Source organism: Ptychodera flava, chromosome 14 (assembly GCF_041260155.1).
Source record: "Ptychodera flava strain L36383 chromosome 14, AS_Pfla_20210202, whole genome shotgun sequence".
Taxonomy (NCBI): Eukaryota; Metazoa; Hemichordata; class Enteropneusta; family Ptychoderidae; genus Ptychodera; species Ptychodera flava.
Genome location: NC_091941.1, coordinates 36,773,660 through 36,797,653, shown reverse-complemented (window position 1 = coordinate 36,797,653; position 23,994 = coordinate 36,773,660). Strand labels below are relative to the sequence as shown.

Below are 23,994 nucleotides of genomic sequence, written 5' to 3'. Positions count from 1 at the left end.
AGTCACAACCACATAATGCAGAGAAGTTTAAACTGTTTTAAGACCTGTTACGCTCAGCCAGTATTTTACCTATCTGCGTTAGCATGACAGTATTTTCAAAGCCATGCCACTGGGGTTAAACTATTGTTGTAACGCATAATTTTAATCATACGATAAATATGAAATTATCATTAAATAATAAATGTCAAAATCGCCCTGGTATAATCATATGGTCTACCATTTACATTTGTTTAGTGAATTCTTAGTGTAACGAATGATAGACGAGACTGTCTTGAAAATCGCGCTTACAGTAACACAGAAACATCTGATTCGTCAATATACCATATATTTGCTACTATCGATTAACGTGGTATTTTGTTTCTCAATGACGTTTGATGATGTTGACAGTCGAAAAGTGTATGAATCTGTTTCCAAACATATCACAACCAACCAACCTATTTTCAATTGAGACTTGCAGTACTTGTATACGCACTGTCTTATAATTAATGATTATGAATAACAATCAACAGCCAACCTCAGTAGGAGGAGTGAAGTATAAACTCGTCACGTGTGTGTAAAACAGTCAGAGTGACATACATTTTATACCCGTGGAAAACTTTGACTCGCTGGCGATGTCGAAAGTCACATTAGCACAACATTGTTGAAGAATAATATAAATTAAGGGTATTTGTACGCCTAAATTCCATTTGACGTATCATCTTTAATTTAAGTCCCTCAAACGAAACGCACCAATTCACTAAGATATCATGATTAATGCACAGGGTTTCGAGATTTGTGAGTTGAAAGAATTGTTCGAAGTATGAAAGGCAAATATTTATCCAGCGTCTTCTAAATTATTGTTTCTTGTATAGTTTTAGCGCCAACTCAGGCTTGGAGCCTCTGTGAAATGCCTCGGGTAGTCTTCGCGAACTTCAGCGCGCGACCTGCAATATTCATGACCGTTTTATATTGACTCATCGCGACTGGTGACGGTGTTCACACGCGTTCAAATATGAGGAGGATTCGTTACGCTGCATTTTATAAAAACTGAATCGCACCAAATACTCCTTAGAGAATAGGGAATGGCAACTAGTCAACATGTTCATAGGAGGAAGGCTCTTATCGATTTCTTTCACAGATAGTCTATGGCTGATATTTGTTCGAACCATGTGCTATGTTCTCTAATAGAATGTCGCGAGGCTGGAGTCTTCGGCGAATACATCGAAGCTTTGTTCATTTACGAGAGGGACAACACCCAACTAGTGCACTATGGACACAACGTAAAAAGAACTTTAAAACTGCAAGCTTTCTACTTGCGAAAAAGTCGGAACTAAATACCCGCCTAGTTTTATTTTACTGTCAGAAAAGTACAGGTACACATCAACACCCAGGTTAGCTTTTTTGTCTTAAAAAATCTCAATGCGAGTTGACTCGTCTGGCTCGCTTTTCAATAACACAAGAACAACAAGAGTGCGATTTGTTTATAAAAGCACCGGTCATATTAGGTTGAGGTCTTACTTAGATTGTTCAAGACATGCCACAAACATATGAACCAGGTTGAAAAGTAGGCGAGGCGCGATTTATTATAGAAGGTATGTGTATACTGTTATGGAAAAGTTATTAACGATGCAACTTCACGGGACGCTAATGGGTATACGCTGGGGCGAAATGAATGGCACATAAGTACTCCAACTAACAATGATCCGGTATTGTCAACAACAGAGGTCTAGAGCTTGCGCTTTGAGCGGAGTGAACTTGAAAATTAATCGGATTCAAAGGTAACTGTATTGGGCACGTCGTAAAACGCAGGAGTCCGCGGAACACTCTGTAATGACTCGATGTGGCGCGCGCGACATTGCAAACATGACAACAATTCTGAATGGAAAAGAAAGTGGTTTTGTAACTTTGTCTCGGAGGACTGGTGTGGATTTTAACGTATTATTAATAACTTAAAGTTGTAAGAGGCCTTCCATTTCAAAAGTAAATCGTTTCTTTTGTTTTTTTTCCTTATTGCTCAGTGGTTCAGAGTCAAGCGGGCGATTGCGACCCTGTCTGTACTTGGCCAAATGCATACTGTTGTGTCGACAACAATTGCTGTGACTCCGATACATTCCTCAGTGGCGGTAATGGTGATGGTGATGGTGATGGCGGTGGCGATGATGCGGACCTAGCAGTAGGTTTTTGGGCTTTAGGGTGAGTAGTTCCTGTAGTCTTAATAAATTTCTTCAGAAATAATCAGATGCTAGTAGTGTGTCAAAAATTCTTAAACACGTCAGATAGATAGATACACCCAAGATGAAAGTGATTTTTTCTCTGTGTGTTTCATGAACAATATACGAACAATATCATAACAAAATCTGATGAAGAGTCAGCAGGGGTTCCAAATCTATCAAAGTAATGTTGAGATGCGAACAATCGTGTAAATATAATTGTGCTTGCTCCCAGTTACTATTAAGTTAAAACGTCACTGTACTCATGTATGTTTCAGAGTGCACAATGAATGAATTTTTGAGCATTTATCATTGATCATGACGAAATCAGTATCATATTTCTCATATTAAAATACCAAACGACAAGGCAGGCTTTGGTTATATGATGGTTTGAGTATATTACTTTAGTGCTTTCTCTTATAAAAGTGTCTCATAGAAAGACTCATTAATTACTTTTGATGTGTGCCATGCTGAACAACAAGTTTACTCTCTGACCATTTCTTCTTACTCTGATCGACCGTCTTTTTTCTGTTTTCCTCCTAACAGAAAGACGATAACCTATATTATCATAGGTGTAGTTGTCGGTGTAGTGGTATTGATTATCCTCTGTATCGTCTGTTGTTGCTGTTGTTGCGCAGGTGCGGCCAGTGCTGCTGGTGGAGGTGGCGCTGCTACTACGACCACTGTAACTCGTAAGTAAATAATAACAAGAAAATAATTGCAATGGTGATACAGTAAGCCAAAAAAAATTCGTTTCTGTTAAGCTGACATATTGTTTTAAATTCTATGTTGTGTTAATCGATGACTCTTGCTTTATTGGAATAACTGCGGCAATCATACAACTTTGCATGATTCACCGCTTCCGTATGAAATCGAAAAGCCACAAGAAACTGTGTAGATTGTGAGCAGTTTGGCTGCTAATAAATAAACGAAGAATGTAAGTCGCTTTCGACAAAGGAAATAAAGGCATGACGACGAATGATTGCTGCAAATTGGTATGATTTAAATGATGTCCATGTCTTGACGTAGACTTGAAGATAGTGAAATTTAACACATATTAATATTTTTTTCTGCAGATGCTCAAGTTGCTCCGGCAGCTGCTCCGGTATAGGAATCGAATGCAGTTCAATATGTATCGCCGTTTGGCGGTAAGACCCAGACGTCATTTACGTTGGTAAAAGAGTTCTATGATAGCGGAGTTATACATAAACTGAATCCTGCATGACACCTCCTCCACCTACGAAGTCAATGATTGTCCGGATAGAATACTCATTTATGGAATAGATTAGACCAGTTGGATATAGACACTACTCCTTCCCAGATCCTTTCAACCCAGTTTTCAGTGCACAAACCTATAGTGGAAAACTGGATTATACCTGTTGCACCCGCTGGAGGAAGGTTTTAGCTGATTATATAGCTCGAAATAACACGACATAAAGAATGCATTTACTTTGTTAGTTACTGATACAGTATACACCTTATTAATTAATTAAATCAAAAGGTAATAAGACAAGAAAGTTAGGGCGAATGGGCTCCTGGTAAGTGCAATTTATAAGAGTGAACGATTTACAATGGATTTGATGTTAATGCAATCACTACACTTCAATGGTTCAACCGTCGATATCCAGGGATTTAAGTCTTTTGCTGTCAATTTTTTCAGATTCTCCTGTATATAAAATTACCTTGAGGCGCCTGAAACGCGTGTATTAGTGTAAAGGGCCGCCTTGGAAATAGCATGCAATATGTTACCGTAGCAAACAGTATAATACTGCTCATAAAATTTTGAATATGAAATAAAAAAATTCGTTTGAAGTAATTTTTCTGCTGATATTCAATTCTATCTGTTTATGTAGCTGTAATAAGTTATAAGTTATTGTTGAAAATAGTATGTCACTAAGGGGCATTTGTACTCTTTGTATTTGTAATAATTACACGGCTGACGTCTCTTTCGATGAACCTGAATAAATCTGAATCGGTCTTCCAAATGTTTTTTATGAAGCTCTATTAGAGGGAGGCCAGAGGTGTGAACTAAGAATCACACAACGTCGGGCTGGTCTTACTGCATTGAATACGCCTTTACAAAGAAGTGCAGTGCATGAAAAGAGTTGAGAGACGCAAACACATCCCGAACAACAGGTGGCTATTGTTTGCTCCAAAAGAATGGTATGTTTCAAATGCAGCTATGCGGGTGTTTGCGTTTTTCTCCCTTCAGTTGTCACCACACAGTAGTTTTTCTTAGTTGTATTATTTAAGCTCAGCTAGTTCAGATTAAATTCAAAACATCGCATTCATATTGAACAGCGTAAAGAATTCTTGAAGCCTTTGTTCGATATCCTGAGCTGTCCTTGAAATACATAATAATGAATCGAGGTTCGATTGTATGTAATTGCGGGTCTACAATTATAATGGTTCACAAGAGATCGTTGATACTGTGCCGGAATTTGCTGACAGCGTCGTAGGAGCGATATACTTGCTTCATAGCAATGATTACTTGACTAATGACGTCATATTTGTGTATCCACTTCATTTGTATCGTTTCTACCCGATGCGAGGGGAAAGACTTTTCTTTTAGTCAGAAAAAAACCTCTTCCATTTCAAAATGTTTTCGAAATCCTACAAATTTGACATCTAGAGACTCATTCATTGCAATAGGTATTGTCAATTCGCCATTTGTAATCGATATGACCAAAAAAGTCGTTCAATTCTTACTTATAAAATACGAACAAAGGCGATATTGTTTGATCACAGAAAGGCCAGTGACCTTGGTTCGTGCGTTGTACGCCCTTATACTATTGAGTGTCGGTTGCTATGTTACTGTCAATCGGATAGACTTCCACTGTTATGAACTCTCTATAAGTGTCTCTGTAATACCTTGTTTTACTGAACTCCAGGCCACGAACGTTACCATAAGTTGAGAAAACCTTTTCCGATACCTTAATATTGACAATGGGTTCACGTGCGACGTGTATGTTTTTGTTCCTAGGTTTCTTATCCCAGTTTATAGCAGGTGAGTCTTTCTAATTCTGATTTATCTACATTCGTCGAGTGGTCTGGTCGAGTGGTTTGGTCACCATTAGCTGAAAAAGCTAAGATCGGAATGTTTTATCTATGAAACTTACTATTTAAATACTCACCGTATATAAAGCCAATTTGGAGATTGTATTGTCAGCCATACGTTTGAAGAACTTTGGTTTGACAAGTTAGAATTTGTTAAACACAACTTCCCTGGTGACGAGTTGGACAGCTCGATGACTAATTTTTACTAATACGGCACGAAGCAAGAGAGACATAATGCCTGTAATCGATAAACATCAGTTTCATTCCTGTCAAAACATAATGGCACTGACATGGAGGTAGACTCTTTGCAAGAAAGTTGTTTCGTAAGAGTTGCATTTTCCAACTTACAGGCTGTTGATCCATGTACTGCTCACAAAGGGAAAATATCTACAGGAGAATTAGTTACAACTTGACTTTCGACCTTCCAAATATTTCTGACAGAAAAACTTCATTAGAAAACCACAACGCAACGAAGAAAACACCATTCACATTGCGGATTCATGACAATGAAGAGAACAGTTTAAAAGTTCCTATGTGACCTTATTCCTGTCGACTTTCAACCGCCATGATTGCGCGTTACAGAGAATAACAATACTGAACGGCTGACGCAGTCAAGCATATCTTGACGACGGATATGTAGTGTAACTTGGAGATTAGATTGCATGACAAAGACACAATGTATCATAAGACATAGTTAAATATAATTCTTTTTACGAAACGAAATAAAATAGTGAGTGAAGAACACTATAGGTATACGTTATAGTCAACTTTGGACCCTTCACAACGTAACAATTCCAGTAAAGCTGCGACATCCAACGTGTAAACGATTAGCGATATGGAATTTATTGTTCAGTGCATTTTTATACAATTATGTTTTATCAGTGTACGATGGAGAATACATCGATATTCTACACTATAGCGGTAAACAGTGATGTTGTATAGATTATTTTGCTTGCACATTTAACCAAAAGCAGGCTTTGTCATCAGAGCTCATTTTGAATAAGTATATTGTTGAAATATATGGTCAAATTTTTCACCTGGACGCTACGTAGCAGAATTGTAAATTTTAGCTGACGTTTTCCGGCACGAAAGTGCTGGTGCGAGTTAAAGAAGAAAGACAAAATTTCCGTTTTACTTTCTTATATAAACATCATGCCTACCACAGTCTACCACAATATTATATATTATAGCCCAAACATGGGACTATGTGCCCGAGGGCAGGTGACCATTTGCCCGACGTAAGGAGGGCAAATGGTCTCCTGCCCCGAGGGTACATAGTCCCTTGTTTGGGCTATAGTGTTTTTATTACATGCCTCTCTTACACAGTTTTCACTCAAAATATTTAGTTGGCAAATAATAATCAAATGCTTTATTTCCATCTTAGATGAAAATCCGTTAAAAATGGAACGATTTTATCATCGAATGGTGCATTGATATATTTAAACTACTGTTATGCGGTTTATCATTTTTTTCCTGCAAAATTTTCCTAAACTCGGATTTCCTATGCAAAACATGAAATTTCAACATTTTTACATCAAAACGTTGTCAAGTTGAAAATAGTTCCGGTTCACTTTCAGTCCAGTGATGACTATGCGGCCCGCGACGTCATCGACGAGTTACCATTGAATCCTATGGAGCGCGCGACGTTCGATATAAGAGACATGTAATAATATACACATATTGACTTGTTATGAGGGTAACAGTCTTGTTTCACGAGGTCGTACGCAGAGGGACACAAACTTTAAGGGGAACTCCATGGCCTGAGATAAAACAAAAGTTCAAAGTTGCCAATATATGGCCAGTAAACGTTTGTATTATGACACACCTCATCCAATTTCAAAAGTCAAAAGTCAAGAGGTCCACAAGTCTTGCTCGCAGACGCTGCAACTACATATTCTCTATACACGTTCTAAAATGACATATGCATGCGTAGAAGGCGCTTTAAAAAATTGTCCAGCCATCAGGTGTTCTGAACTGTTATGGTAGTATGCGCCGCGAAAGCGAAATACGTGCACTTTTTCTCAGACTGCCCTGAATGAAACTAAGAACCATACTCTTACCAAATCAAGGATAAAAAATCAGGTGTCGCCGAGCAAAGTTTGGTACTAGAGAAACAAATTACCTGACAATTACCGATATTTGAAATTCAAAATGACCGCCATCCCTGTGTTAATCTATGGGGAAATATACCATCCCTGTGTTAATTTATGGGGAAATATACCATCCCTGTGTTAATCTATGGGGAAATATACCATCCCTGTGTTAATCTATGGGGAAATATACCATCCCTGTGTTAATCTATGGGGAAATATACCATCCCTGTGTTAATCTATGGGGAAATATACCATCCCTGTGTTAATCTATGGTGGAAATATACCATCCCTGTATTAATCTAGGGGAAATATACCATCCCTGTGTTAATTTATGGGGAAATATACCATTTTTTAATTTCGAAAACTAAGATGACGAAAGTTTTTGTTACTCCTTGATGAACTTTAGACTGAGCACTCACAAATGGTAGAATTCCCAACATCTATGCACAAGGCGCATTCTACCTTAACTCTGGCAGTTAACTGTTTTGAAAACGGCTGACAAACAACTGTCCCTTCCCATGAATCAGCGTCAATATGATGGATACCACGTGTTTATAAATTAACGAATAAGTTTGGATGAGGTGTGTCACGACATATTAGTATTCAATGAAGGATAATTTCATGAAAGATTCAATTAGACGGCCGTGACATAGCAATGATGTAATTACCTCGATCTTTACACAGACAATGTCGTGCACAGTCTTTACCGTCTTACTCATTTTCAAGGAAATACAGCTTTCAAACAATTATCGGTTTTTATTTTTATTGATAATGTCTTAGACTGTAGCAATTTTGATGTAAATTATGTATCTCGAGCCACATTGCACATTGCGTATTTTAACTATTTTTCCAATTCAGGTTGCTTCGGCGAGTATTGTGAGGAATCTTACATCACTTGTCCAAACTGGTACGACGATTGGGACAAAACGTATTGTTGTGGGACGGGTAGTGACCAGTATTGCTGTGACTATGACGATTGGTATGATTGGGACACAAACTACTTGAGGTAATAGATTTTTCTGAAATATTATCAATCTTTTCCGTGATACAATGATTCCTTCTAACCCTGAAAAGGAATAGAAAACGACTCTAATTCGACAAAGAATATTGATCTTGTTGCCAGGTTCAAATAGTAACTGTATATAAGTGTCAAAGTGTGTGTAGTCAAAAGGGCCGTATATTATAATTCTGTAGCAAGACTATGGTTTTCGACTGGTGTTGACTTTGCGCATGCGAAGAACACCGGGTGACGCGACATCCTCTTTGTTTACAAAAGTCCGTGCTTGGCCATTGGTGCCTTTAATGATAAACAAATACACGATAAATTGAATCGATATTCAATTGTAATACAAGTCAGTAGTATACTTCAGTCCTGGCTTAAATTATTCCGAATACGTGTTATCATATGTGAAGCATTAAGGCAGAATGCAAATCGAGGACATATCCCGACTCAATTGTTTACCATGCTCCTCAGGTCTATCACTATAATGGGACCACATAGCACATTTAAAGATATTGGAGTAAGAATACCTTTCACCGTTTTGTTTTTGAAAACTAAAAGCTATGTATATATTTTCCTCATATCGCTGCCACATGGATGGCGGCATCCAAACATCTCGGTTGGTGTTGGGCAATATGTTTATCTTATACCAAACTTTGTACGGTGGATGACCCTTGGTTTTTATTCTTGATTTTAAAGGAAGACGGTTGAGAGTTTCACTGAGTAAAATTTGAGCAAAAGTTGAAGACTTCAACTTTCGAGAAGCGCACCTTAGTAGATTCTTATGATAAATTTATAGACTAAACGCTATTGATCTTTTCTTTTACAGCCTGGGCACGATCATTGCAATATCAGTTGGCAGCGTGATCGGCGGAATCGTTCTCCTGGTCATATGTATCGTGGCCTGTGTCTGCTGTTGTTCTAATTCTAGCGGTGGTACACGAACCACGACAACTGTTGCTCGTAAGTGTGTTAGGCTACCGTCACATTCAGTTCAAATCAATTACTACAAGCCCGCCTACCGAACTACATATCCAATTTATATATTGAACTTAAGTTCCTGTGATTACCTTGCTTCTGATCTATTTGAAAATTTTCTGATTTTGGTGAATATAAGAAATGTGATGCTACAATAGAACAGTTTTTCGTACCATCTTATGAAACGATGTTTCTCACACCAAAGTAATGATACGGGCCAGATTGAATGGTCAGACAATGTATATGCTCAGTCTGTAAAGTAATTGTTTTCTTTAAATATATCTGCATTTTTTCTTCTGATTGACCTAAAATAATACCAATATACTTCCTTACAAAGTAACGAAATTGTTTGGTGTTTAGAGAGCATATTTGTTTCATTTTTTATCTTGTGCAAACTTTCTCCACAGTTCCGAGTCCAGTTTCATGACGCCATGCACATACATGTGTGTCCACTCTATATGTGACTTGTCTGCACGTTTTATTGTTCTTAGAAGCGAATCGAATGTACTTGACTCGCCTACAATTTACTCTCTACGCAGACAATCAAGTAACCCCTGGCGCTCAAATGGCAATGGTGTCGACAACGGGACAATCTGGTTACTATGGAGTCCAGGCGCCGCCAGCATATGGAGCCCAGCCACCTCCGGCATACGGAGCTCAGCCGGCATATGGGGCACAACCGGCGTATGGTGCACAACCAGCATACGGGGCACAACCGGCATATGGAGCCCAGCCAGGACCCAACACTGATCCTAATCAACCAACATCGTCAGTGGCAACAAACAATGACCCAGCTTATCCCCCGAAAGCTTAGTGTCAGATCTCAACTTACAATCTTGGCTGTTAACTTTTTAGCTATTGTATATTTTTCTGTAGGCGTCCAATTTCGATTTCTAACTTCCAGTAAGTGCAAGTTTTGAGTACTGTTTTTTTGGAACAGGTGGAAGTTACCAACACTTTCAACAAAGAACATGAGAAATACATGAGAATTTCTTCAAACGCCTGCAGGTTAGGTCTCAGTACTGGTATGTGGAGCCTGGGTTCATCCGTATCATCTTAGGCTACCTGCTTATTTAACGTCATCTCATTTTACTGTTTTGCTTTCCATAGCAAGTATAGCACATCCCTTTTCAGAATTAGAGCGCGAAGCCACTGCAGTGAACTGCAATAAAACTGCTCACACTAATTAGTTTCAGCTGTAGCCAGCTGGCAAAGTCGACAACATTGTATGTCCCATGCAGACAGTTTGTCTGGGGAAGTTGAAATAAAAAAGATTTGTACATGGACCAGTGCATGCTAATGTTACATTGTATCTTAATCTTGAACACAGGGTGCCAATCGTAAACTCTCATTTACAACTCGAGCCTCAGACAGAGCTAGTTTTGCCTTTGTACAAGCAGACTTTTTGGTCTCTATCAAGTAGCCTTGTTCAACACCAAAGTGGCCACGGCTACAGCTGAAACTAATTAGTGTAAGCAGTTTTATTGCAGTTCACGGCAGTGGCTTCGCGCTCTAATTCTGAAAGGGTTGTAATATCCATGGCTCCTTGATGATCTAGATTCACCGGCAAAAGAATTGAACCTTCTTTTTCTGTATGTAAATATTTACTATGACATTCCTAATCAAGACCTGTGGGTATTCATAGGCTAATGGATATTTATGCATTTGTACATACTTTTTCAAAATAAAATAAAATGGTAATACTCAATAACTATGTTGTAACTCGCGTTGTTTTGCCCCTTCCCTACCGTAGTTTGAATTAATAAACGTACATCCCGAGTCACAGCACAGACTCCCAGCCAAAAACATAGAATTTACAGAGCGTATTTTGAGGTTTTTGCATTAGAAGCATCACACTTAACAAACATTGGTGATATGTCCTCCATACAAACAAAGGTTTTAATTCCTCTCAAGAAAATTCTAACCATGGCAGATTTAGGGTCAAAAGTTATAAATTAGACCTATATATAGGTACAGTGAGTCCACTTTTGAACTTGTTTTCAGTTTCAAAGTTTTGCACATTTCTTTTACGACAGTATCCCACTTTTAATTATATCATACCAGTATAGTGATGGTTCAAATACAGCGATCTGATTGGTCGAGACGCGAAAAGAACCATCCGTGACGGTGGTATATTGGCGATATACCACAGCTGGCATACGCGCGAGCTCTAAGCTTGAGTAGAAATCCGTTTATGACGTTCCACGCCAAAATTTCAATATACTGTTATGATATAATAGCAATAAATCACACCCAGCGACGGTATACCACAGGGTGTTGTCTAAATGTCCGTCCCCAGGGGTGGGTAGGTGTTTCGTTGTATCGCTAATAAAGATATATTCTACCAACCTTTGGTGTTTCGGTCGTAACTTAGCACTGCCCTTGACAATCTTGCGTATACGTTTTATCAACATGCTGCGTCTATTATCTGATGAGTTTGAGTGCCTAATTAGCCAAAGTAATCAAGGGTAAGTTACTAATCTGTGGACGCTCTCACCAGATTATCACCGGATTAAATTTGACAAAGTCAATAACGAACGCATCATCTGTCGCTTAATATCATCAACATCATTTCCTAAATCATTTAACATAACCCCAAGGTACAAATGTTTCTTTACAAAAGTAAGTACTGAGCCATTTAAATACACATGAGGAATGCGAGTGATTCTACATTGCTTAGGCATTACAAATATGCACTTTGACTTATCTGCTCAGCACATCATAGATAGAGCATTCAAAGAAATAAAGAAAATTGTAACAACAGAGCAAGGTCCAGTTATGAGATACTATGACGTCACCAAGCTAACAACAATAAGATGTGATGCATCCAAGTCTGGACTAGGTGCTATGTTATCCCAAGAAAACAAACCAGTTGCCTATGCATCAATATCGATGATAGATGCAGAAACACGATACGCTCAGATCGGAAAGAGCTATTAGAGCTACCAGCTGTTCAGCTGTAAACAAGCGTTGATGCATTGCTAGTGTGGAGGCGACTTGCTTTCATCATCGTTCAGCATATGTTGAGTATGGGGCGCCGAATGTAAAATAATTAGTTTACACATTCAAAAACGTGCATTACACATCACATCATAGTCTCTGCCTGGATACACACGCACACACACACACAAATAACACGTACATAACACGTGCACACATACAATTGATACACACATATATATACATACATATATACATACATACATACATACATACATACATACATACATACATACATACGTACGTACATATGTACACATCACACATACATACATGTTTGTATATGTAGACACATACGGACATACATATATATACGAGTTAACGTACACATGGTATCTGTGAGAATACACGAGCACATATACATTCAGTACAGGACATCCAGACGACATTGGTGGAAGGTCGGCTCATGAGACATACCAACACAGGACGCACAAACTTATACACAAACACATTCCCACAATTACTGCACACTGTCAACGTTGGCGACGATACGTATCACGGAGATACATAGTACATGCAGATTTCTCAAACACACGAGTGAGTTCAGCTTCGCGACACACATGTGAGCTTCGTTACACGAGTGAGCCGACACACATACAATTCAAACATACAGATATCACTGAGACTGAATGCGCATGCGTTGAAACAGCGACGCATACAAGTGAAGTTTCTCAAACACACAAGTGACTTCAGACACACAGGTGACGGGGGGTCCCACTCATATTCTAGGAAAACTGCAAAACACACAAGTGACTTCAGACACACAGGTGACGGGGGGTTCCACTCATATTCTAGGAAAACTGCAAAATACACAAGTGACTTCAGATACACAGGTGACGGGGGTCCCACTCATATTCTAGGAAAACTGCATAACACTATGGTGTTCGGAAAACTTGAGCTGTTGTTATAGCTTAGGTAACGATAATGGCAATGCGTTTTCCATTATTTTTGCTTAGTCTGTAAAATATATGACAAAATGCCTTGTACTCCACTGGTGCGAGGTCCAATGTTATTGTAGACGGTCAGACTAGAATTATCTCGTGAAAAACTCACCATCAAGTACAATTGCATACAATTACATATTTTACACAATTTGCAGGACTACTACTTCCTACAAAAGAATCAGAAATATAATGTATATGTTTTCTTGAATAGAAAATTAATAATATTATAAATCACATCCAGTAAAAAAATACTCAGGCCACATCCCCGGGATCATCACAAAAGCGTATTACATGCAATAAATTTCTCTGATATATAATATGAGTTATATTTTACTAATTCTCATCCAACTAGATTGGTTACGATTCTTAGAATCGTGTTCGGGATTATTGCTCTGGTTGTCATCATCATTATGGTGATTGTTGTTGCCGTCTGTGTCTGTGCGTGCAGATCTGAATCCCGAAGAAGCGACACAATGACACTAATACGTAAGTCATCCTTTACATAGCCTATGCCATGGTTCTCATATTCTTGAACGGGAAGTTATAGGACCGTTGTCGAACAATACGGGGATTACTGATGACGTAGCCATTGGCATACACTGGGCGGAAGTTTTTGAATTTTCCTAGCATCGTTTTGACCGTATGAGAAATTTGAATAGTCATGAAGGATACTTTCGTGACATATGCAAAGAGGGGTCAAATTATCGTACGGGGAACACATTTTGAAACATGCGTTCTCCGACAAAAAACGGAACATTTTTAACGTACTGACCGGAGGTCATTCTGTTATTGTGATTGAGTTTTGTGTCGGACAGTGAGGAATTTTTTCCTTAAACGACAAAAAGTCAAAAACTGCTGAAAAAATTGCATTGATAATTGATACAGATGTTTAGATCGTGTTGAAGGTTCCAATTTATGAAAATGGAGCCAAACGGATCAGCGGTTAGATAGATATAGGAAATTGCTGACCCCTTTTTTATCTAATTTATTTTTAGGGGCCTTCCATATATGTACTTTTGGAATATACACCAATCCTGCATTTTGGATTGTTTTATGAGTTTTGGAACAGAAATGTCTCTTAAATGAATGCTAGAAACATGCAGGATGCACTGAATTGAAGTATCAGAGATTTTCACGCTCTTTTGGCAACAGAATCAATAAAAAACAACACATTTCATATTTTAGATTACTCTCATTCGTGTATGACCCTGAGCATTTATCATATGACTTAGTGTCATGTTCTTTGACTGGGAACCATGACTGTGATGTGTGATTTTGAACCGAACATTTCATCACAAAAGTATAATAATTATGATAAAGCCACTATGAGTGTTATTCCACGGTTCACCCAGAAAATGGAAGGTGCTTTCAATGTGAACAAGCGTTCGACAATACCGAAAAATGTAACTAAACGTATGAATGCTCTCTGAATTACTAGAATTTCATCCTTGATTGTACTTTTACCTTTTATGGTTAATTCATTATGATTGACATAACCTCTTATTTTTGGTCATTTAATACCTTGGAAATAAACTTGTATTTGTATATTAGTTGCATCGCACGTTAAGTTTTTGTCGAACTGTTACAAGTATGTTATAAAATATGCATATCAAATGTAGTTATTATGTAAGAGCGTCGTAAATTTCGTATTAAGATGTCCAAATCTTGAACTTAGTTTTGTGGCGACAGGTATGTCATACGGGGATAAACCTGCGTTTAAAATAAGTAATTTAATGTTGGTCAAATTATAACTGTCTTGTTCACTGTCGTTTCAATATTTAGAACAACTAGCCGTACCATCCAATGTGGACCCTCCAAACTCTGTCCTCATCGACAGCAGTTCCACCAATCTGCTACCACCACAGGGAGTCGTCTGTCAACACCCCGCTCCGGTATACTACCCAACACAACAGACCGAGATGGTTCCGGTTCCTCAATATACTATGCAGACCAATCATGTCTAAAGCCATGGTTGGGTGAACTTATGTGCACAGCGTTTAAAGGTCTACAGTCACCTGTAATCTCAGTATGCCCATATATGGTCAAAGGGGAGTTCCTTGGTATTCAAAATGCCCATGTGAGGACGCTGTTTTAAAAAGCGGCCACCCGCTTAAACTCTGTGATTGGTTAGATTTTCTCATTCCATGGTAACTGTGGCAAAATTGGAACAGGTGACAGTATACCTTTAATGAGACTTGCATTTCAGTACCTTCTGATATCTTACGCTTGCAGTGAAACATTATATCCATGCAAATGCTGGTTGTGATGCTTTCGGGATCAAAGTTTTAAAAGTACAAAACAGATTTTACATCTTGAGAGCCTCTGTTTCAATGACGGTACATATCTACGTCGACACAAAGGATACACATACTAAACCAAAGGGAAATGTTATATTCATGATCGATAGCAGTGAACATTAAGTGTTTTTAACGAAAACGCCGATTGTCGTTCCTCTTTCAACACTAAGTTAAGATTTTTGTCTCACAAATACTTGTTCATAATTAATTTACAAATTTTGTACCTTTTTACAAATTTTTGTCCCTCACACTTGGTAGGAATATGTCAAATTTAGTTAAGAATTCAGTACCCAATATGCGCCTTTACTTTCAACACGATTGGAACTAATTTGGGATAATTGGATGGTGAAGTAATGCCGATTTAATCTACGATATGTAATCTTATTTGCTTTTCTTCATACATTACACACTTGTTTTTATGAGTAATTTGTATAATTGCAACATTCAACTATCTGGCATTTAACATTTGTGAGAAATTTGAAAAAAATATAAAAATCCAATTATCCCAAATTTGTTCCAATCTCGTTTTTCTGTTGTAGTGATTTACAGTTTTATCACTTCACTTGTTCACCAATAATTTCATTGGTCACGTGTTGTTTTTGCGTTTACTCAGTGTCTGTGTTTTATGAAAATGATTAAAACTATGTAATTTATCAAGAATACTATAGAATGGCACGATATTCGAGCGCACCTATCCTAATGGACTGACTTGAAAAGACATTGAAATATATGTCTTGGAGAAGAGCATTTCAAGGGGAATAATTACAATTTTAGTATATTTATAATACAATATTCGTGATTGCAGTTAAACTTGAATGATAAATTGCTGTATTCATTTACCTTACTGTATTTCATGATTGACTTCGACATAGTTGAATGTGTTATGTTCAAAGTAGTTCAAAACATTGTTCTGTGCGATGGAGGGACTCGCCAATAGAAATTACTTATTTCTCAGCTGTTTGGAAGATCACATCAGTATTTCCTCAACCCGTGTCCAGCACTCTGGATAGTTGTTTAATGTAAACATGTAATATGTTATAGTCAATTGATGATGTACATTAATTATAACAACTGGACTTGGAGGAATGTTCAGCTGGCTTCAAGATGAAACAAATTAAACGAACATACAGGGAAAGAGAAAAAAATATGTACATAGACAAGACTCTATGATTGAAACTAATAATTATGCTTTTTTATGTCAAGTTTATATTCGGGCTGTGTATTTTGATAATAATATCTTATATAATTGGAGAAGGAGTTTATAAAAATGAAAGGCTATCTCCATTTACAGTTGTTCTTTGTCCTTTTCACTTCGGATGTAATATGTAATTTAATGCAATAAGAACGATGCAAAACAATGAGACAGATATTAAAATAAATGATACTTAAACATGTATTGACAATATAGTGAAAATGAATGCAGAGTACATTTCCAGTCCATGAATACTGAAGCTTCTGGTTTTTTGTCTGGGTCGAAATATTTCAGTCTTCGAAGGTTGATATGTCCATCCCACAACACCTCGTCACGACTATGCTGTGTGAAAAATCAAGACACTCCGTTGAGGTTTTCTGACTTTAGATGACGCAGAACACCAGTTATTAAAACTGGAGGATTCCTTAATTTATTCCGTGATGAAAGGCAAAAAAATGAACGACCATTACCATCATTCAACATATTACAACATATTTTAACGTATTAGTAATTTCTTAAAGTTGTCAAACGTAAATAGCTTCTTTCTTTTTTTTCCTTGTTGCTCAGGGGCTAAGATTCAATCAAGCATTTGCTAGTTACTGCTACGGTGCCTTATTATTTTAATCAAGAGTTAGTAAGACTAGAAAACTAGAGCGAATGGGTTTCTGGTAAATGCAATGGACAATAGTTAACAATTTACAATATCCTGGGTTATATGTTAATTCAATCTCTACCTCCATGGTTCAACCGTCGATGTCAATTTTTCCAGATTGTTTTGTACATAAAATGACCTTGAGGGCGCCTGAAACGCGTGTATTAGTGTAAAAATCATCTTGATATAGCATGCAATTTGTTATCATAGAATACTGTATAATAGATCTTATCAAGTTTTGAATATAAAATAAAAACATTTTCGTTTGAAGTAAATTTTTCTGCTGTTATTCAATTCTATCTGTTTATGTAGCTGTAATAAGTTATAAGTTATTGTTTAAAATATATGTCACTAAGGGGCATTTGTCCTCTGTGTATTTGTAATAATTACACGGCTGACGTCTCTTTCAATGAACTTGAATGAATCTGAATCGGTCTTCCAAATGTTTTGTATGAAGCTCTATTAGAGGGATGCCAAAGGTGTGAACTAAGAATCTCAAAACGTCGGGCTGGTCTTACTTCATTGAATACGTCTTTACAAAGAAGTGCAGTGCGTGAAAAGAGTTGAGAGACGCAAACACATCCCGAACAACAGGTGGCTATTGTTTGCTCCAAAATAACGGTGTGTTTGAAATGCAGCTATGCGAGTGTTTGCGTTTTTTTCCCTTCAGAGATTTACTTGTTGTCACCACAAAGTAGTTTTTCTTGGTTGTATTATTTAAGCTCAACTAGTTCAGATTAAATTCAAAACATTGCAGGCAATTTATTAACATTAAACAGCGGGAAAACTTTTGAAGCCTTTGTTCGAACTGTCATTGAAATATATAATAATGAATCGAAGTTCGATTGTCTGTAATTGTGGGTCTACAATTATAATGGTTCACAAGAGATCGTTGATACTGTACCGGATTTTGCTGACAGCGTCGTAGGAGCGATATACTTGCTTCATGGTAATGATTACTTGACTAATGACGTCATATTTGTGTACCACTTCATTTGTATCGTTTCTACCCGACGCGGGGATAAAAGACTTTTTTGTAGTCGGAAAAAAACCTCTTCTATTTCAAAATATTTTCGAAATCCTAGAAATTTGAAATCTAGAGACGCATTCATTATAATGGTTACTGTCAGTCCGCTATTTGTAATCGATATGACCCCAAAAAAGTCGTTCAAGTCTTACTTATATATACGGACAAAGGCGATTGTTCGATCACAGAAAGGCGAGTGACCTCCGTTCGTGCGATGTATGCACTTATACTCTAGAGTGTCGGTTGCTATGTTACGGTCAATCAGATAGACGCCCACTGTTTGGAACCCTAAGAAAGTCTCTGTAATACCTTGTCCTCACTGAACTCCAGGCCACGAACGGTACCATTAGCTGAGGGAACCTTTTCCGATACCTTAATATTGACAATGGGTTCACGTGCGACGTGTATGTTTTTGTTCCTAGGTTTCTTATCCCAGTTTATAGCAGGTAAGTCTTTCTAATTCTGATTTATCTACATTCATCGAGTGGTCTGGTTCAGTGGTTGGTCACCATTAGCTGAAAAAGCTAAGATTGGAATGCTTTTATCTTTGAAAGTTACTATTTAGGGCCTAAATACTCATCGGATATAAAACCAATTTGGAGATTACATTATCAGCCATACGTTTAGGAGAACTGGTTTGACAAATTAGACTTTGTTAAACACAACTTGCCTGGTGACATAGATTTGTACAGCTCGATGACTCATTTCTACTATACGACACGAAACAAGGGACATAATGCCTGAATATATCAATAAACATCAGTTTTTTTCCTGAATACATTGAGCAGTCAAAACATTGTGGCACTGACATGGAAGCAGAGACATTGCAAGTAAATGGTTTCGTGAGAGTTGCATTTTCCAAATTATAGGCTGTTGATCCAAGTACTGCTCACAAAGAGAAAATATTGACAGGAGAATCAGTAAAACTTGACTGTCGACCTTCCAAACACTTTTGACAGAAAAATGTCAATAGAAAACTACAACGCAACGAAGACAACACCATTCACATTGCGGATCTATGACAATGAAGAGAACACTTTAAAAGTTCCTATGTGACCTCATTTCTATTGGCTTCCAACCGCCATGATGGCGCGTTACAGAGAATAAGAATACTGAACGGCTGACGTAGTCAAGCATATCTTGACGACGGATATTGAGTGTGACTGGGAGATTAGATTGTATGACAAAGAGACTGTATCATAAGACATAGTTAAATATAATTTTTTTACGAAACGAAATAAATTAACGAGTGAAGAACACTATAGGTATACGTTATAGTCAACTTTGGACCCTTCACAAAATAGCCATTCCAGTAAAGCTGCGACATTCAACGTGTAAACGATTAGCGATATGGAATTTATTGGTCAGTGCATTTTTTTATAATCATGCTTTATCAGTGTACAATGGAGAATACATCGATATTTTACACTAAGGAGGTAAACAGTGATGTTGTATAGATTATTTTGCTTGCACATTTAACCAAAAGCAGGCTTTTTCATCAGATCTCTAAGTGCACTGTTGAAATACATGGTCAGATTTTTCACCTGGACGCTACGTAAGAGAATTGTAAATTTTAAATAACGTTTTCCGGCAAAATAGTGATGATGCGGGTTAGAGAAGAAAGACATAATTTTTGTTTTACTTTCTTAAAGAAAGTAAAACGAAAATTGTGTCTTTAAGTTAAACACCATGCCTACCACAGTCTACCACAATATTTTACACATATTGACTTATCATGAGAGTAACAGTCCTGTTTCACGAGGCCGTACGCCGAGGGACACAACTGTTTAAGGAAACTCGATTGCCTGAGGTGAAAACAAACGTTCACTGTTACAAGTATATGGCCATTTAACGTATGTTTACACATCTCATCCAGTTACCCAACTTAAAACTCGAGAAGTTCACCCGTCTCGTTCGCAGACGCCATCACCACCTTTTTTACACTTTCTTAAATAACTTGTGCATGCGTAGACGGCGCTTCAAAACTTGTCCAGTCAACAGGTGTTCTGAACTGTTATGGTAATACGTGCCTCGAAATACGAAAATACGAAAAATTTTTCTCACACTGTCCTCAATCAAACTTTAAACCTTACTCAAACCAAATCAAGAATAAAAGATAAGGGGTGTCACAGTACAAAATTTGGTACCTGAGAAACAAATTACCTGACAATTACCGATATTTGAAATTCCAAATGGCCGACGTCCCTGTGTTAACTCCATGGGAAAACGTACAATGTTCGATTTCAAAAGCCAAGACGATGAAAGTTTTTCTTACTCCATGAGCTATAAAATGAGTCCCTATTAATGGTAGATCAAAAAAGAATTGTAAAAATTTTAAAAGTCCGAATATCTATCCCCGAGGCGCATTCAATCTTATCTCTAGCAGTTAACTGTTTTGAAAACGGCTAACAAGTAATCACCGTCAATATGATGGATACCACGTGATTTTAAATTAATGAATCACGATATAAAGTTTGAATGAGATGAGTTACAACATAGTAGAATTCAATGTGGTATATCTTAAGTCGTCCTTTATATGAATGATTCAATTAAAGAGCGACATAGGAATGATGTAAATTTCTCGATACTTGCACAGACTATATTGTGTACACTCTTTACAATCTCATTGTTTTTCTAAAAATTCAGCTTTCATACAATCATCGGTTTGTATTTTATTAATACTATCTTAGACAATTTCGATGCAAATTTATGCAAATGATGTCTCTCGAGCTACATTACACATTGCCTATTTTAACTTTTTTCAGATTCAGATTGCTTCGGCGAATATTGTGAGGGGACTGAGACCTATTGCCCAAACTCGCCCTTCAGTTTGGACAAAACTTATTGTTGTGGGACGGGTAGTGGCCAGTATTGTTGTAACTATGACGAGTGGTTTGATTGGGAGAATAAGTCGGACGAATCATCTGAAGACGGCTCTGACCTTGGGTAATAGAATTTTCTAAAATATTATCAATCAACACGATTGAAACTTATTTGGGTTAATTGGATCTTCATATTTTTCAAATTTCTCAAAAGTGTTATGTGCCCTAGAGCTGAATGTTGCAATATTTCAAATTACTCATCAAACAACTGTATGAGCTTACAGATTGAACCGACATTACTTCACCATCCAATTATCCCAAATTAGTTCCGATCGTGTTGATCTTTTCCGTAATACAAAAACTCCCCTTTAAACCTCAAAAGGAAAAGAAAAACAACAGAAATTCAGCAAATCGTTGATCTCATTGCCGGCTCGAATAGAAAGGACTCTATATTATGATTCTGGAGCAAAATTGTAGTTTTTGATTTGTGTTCAAGTTGACTTTGCGCATGCGAAGAGCATCGGATAACGCCCTCTTTATTTAAAAAGTCAGTGCTTGACCATTGAGATATTAATGGAGAAAAATACAAGACGACATGAGTGAATGTTCAATCGTAATACAACTAAGAATGGGCCTAGTATATTCCAATCTCGGCTTAAATTATCCGGAATACGTTTTATCGATGTGAAGCATTAAGGTAGAATGTAGGGACATTTATCCCGACTCAATTTTTTCACATTGCCTTTCAGGTCTACCACTAGTGGGACCACATTTTTTTAAGCTATTGGTGTAATAATAACTTCCCCCGTCTTGGTTTTTGAAAACTGGAAAGAAAGAAAAGAAATATATATATATATATATATATATATATATATATATATATATATATATATATATATATATATTATATATATATACATACATACACACGTAGTACGTACATACGTATGTATGTATGTATGTATGTATGTATGTATGTATGTATGTATGTATGTATGTATGTATGTATGTATGTATATGTGTGTGTGTTTTACCCTCGTAGAGTTACCAGGGAGATGGCGGTCATTTTAAATTTCAAATATCGTCAAATGTTACACAATTCGTTTCTCTTTTACCAAACCTGGTAAAGTGACCCCTTGTTTTTATTCTTGATTCTGAAAGAGAACGGTTCAAAGTTTCATTGAGGGAAGTTTGAGCAAAAGTTGACGACTCGCTCTTTCGAGACGCGTACAACCTTAGTAGAACCTTACGTTAAAATTACAGACTTAATGTTATTAATCTTTTCTTTTATAGGACGATCATTGCAATATCAGTTGGTAGCACGATCGGAGCAATCGTTCTTCTCATCATATGTATCGTGGCCTGTGTCTGCTGTTGTTCTAATTCTAGCGGTGGTACACGAACCACGACTACTGTTGCTCGTAAGTGTATTAGTCTGTGTACCGTCATATTAAGTTCAAATCATTGACTACAGGCCTGTCCACCGAACTACAAATCCACTTAACTATATTAACCTTTATTCATGCGAGTACCTTATGATCTATTTTTTAGAATTTTCTGATCTTGGTGAATATTAAAAGTTGTATGTGCTACAATAGAACAGGTTTTCGTATCATATTATAAAACGATGTTTCCCACACCAAATATAATTCAGGTTAGATTAAATGAATGATACGACAATTTATTACTTAGACTAGTGATTTCCTTCATATATATTTGCATTCATTTATATTCATTACCTAAAATAATAATAAATATATATTTCCTCACAAATTAGCGATTTTGATTTTTTTGTATTTAGAAGGTATCATGTTTTCATATAGTGCAAACTTTCCCCATAGGTTCCAGTTTCAAACCATGACGCCATGCACACACATTGTTTTCATAAGCGAATGGAATGTACTTGACTCGCCTACAATTTACTCTCTACGCAGACAATCAAGTGGCCCCTGCCGCTCAAATGACAATGGTTACGACAATGGGACAAGCAGGTTACTATGGAGACAAGCCGCCTCCGGCATATGGAGCCCAGCAGCCGCCAGCATACGGGGCACAACCGGCATACGGGGCCCAGCCAGGAACCAACACTGACCCTTATCAACCTACATCGTCAGTGGCAACTTCTTATGACCCAGCGTATCCCGCGAAATCTTAATGTCTGCGCTCTCAACATGCAATTTTGGCACTTATATCTTTGAAGAACTTTTTTCGCTATAGTGTTTTTTCTGTGATGAGGCCGTCCAATTTCGATTTCTAATTTCGATCAAGTGCAAGTTTTGAGTACTGTTAATTATGAACAAGTGGAAGATTACCAACACTTTAAACAAAGGACATGAGGAATACATGAGACTTTCTTCAAACGCCCGCAGTTTTAGGTCTCAGTACTGGTATGCGGAGCCTAGTTTCATCAGTATCATCGTAGGCTACCTGCTGATTTAACATCGATTTATTTTACTGTTTGCTTTCCATAACCCATGGCTCCCGGACGATCTTGATTCACCAGCGAAACAATGGAACCTTCTTTGTCTATATGTAAATATTTACTATTGTCATCCAGACCTGTCAGTATTCATAGGCTAGAGAATATATATGTATTTGTACATACTTTTTTTAAAAAGATAAAATGGTAACACTCATTAACTATTCTTGGCTCTACGATGTTTTGCCCCTCCAGTCTGAATTTAAACATACATTCTGAGTCAGAGTAGGAGACTCGCAACAAGAAACATCATAGAATTTACAA

The 23,994-nt window shown here is 37.4% G+C and overlaps 1 protein-coding gene across 4 annotated transcripts; it reads left to right on the top strand.

Annotated features, from left to right (window-relative positions):
- The first annotated feature begins 1,759 nt into the window (after positions 1 to 1,759).
- Positions 1,760 to 23,901, top strand: LOC139150346 (protein shisa-5-like). 4 transcript variants are annotated; one of them, XR_011556224.1, is made up of 7 exons: positions 1,760 to 2,172; positions 2,736 to 2,881; positions 3,266 to 5,196; positions 8,198 to 8,345; positions 9,169 to 9,302; positions 9,857 to 10,430; positions 10,843 to 11,028. XR_011556224.1 is itself a non-coding variant. In XM_070722647.1 (6 exons), exons 3-6 carry the CDS (start codon positions 5,136 to 5,138, stop codon positions 23,404 to 23,406), a joined length of 564 nt encoding a protein of 187 aa, XP_070578748.1. In that variant the 5' UTR covers positions 1,760 to 2,172; positions 2,736 to 2,881; positions 3,266 to 5,135; the 3' UTR covers positions 23,407 to 23,901. The 4 variants fall into 4 exon arrangements, 3 of the variants coding, with proteins under 3 accessions (XP_070578748.1, XP_070578746.1, XP_070578747.1); XM_070722647.1 differs by lacking the exons at positions 9,857 to 10,430; positions 10,843 to 11,028 and adding an exon at positions 23,186 to 23,901; XM_070722645.1 differs by having other exon boundaries at positions 9,857 to 11,028.
- Positions 23,902 to 23,994: the final 93 nt, after the last annotated feature.

Coding starts and splice junctions, on each gene's coding strand:
- LOC139150346 (XM_070722645.1), top strand. CDS start 5,136: ATGGGTTCACGTGCGACGTGTATGTTTTTGTTCCTAGGTTTCTTATCC. Junction 5,197..8,197: donor CTTATCCCAGTTTATAGCAG/GTGAGTCTTTCT, acceptor TTTCCAATTCAG/GTTGCTTCGGCGAGTATTGT. Junction 8,346..9,168: donor TGGGACACAAACTACTTGAG/GTAATAGATTTT, acceptor TTTCTTTTACAG/CCTGGGCACGATCATTGCAA.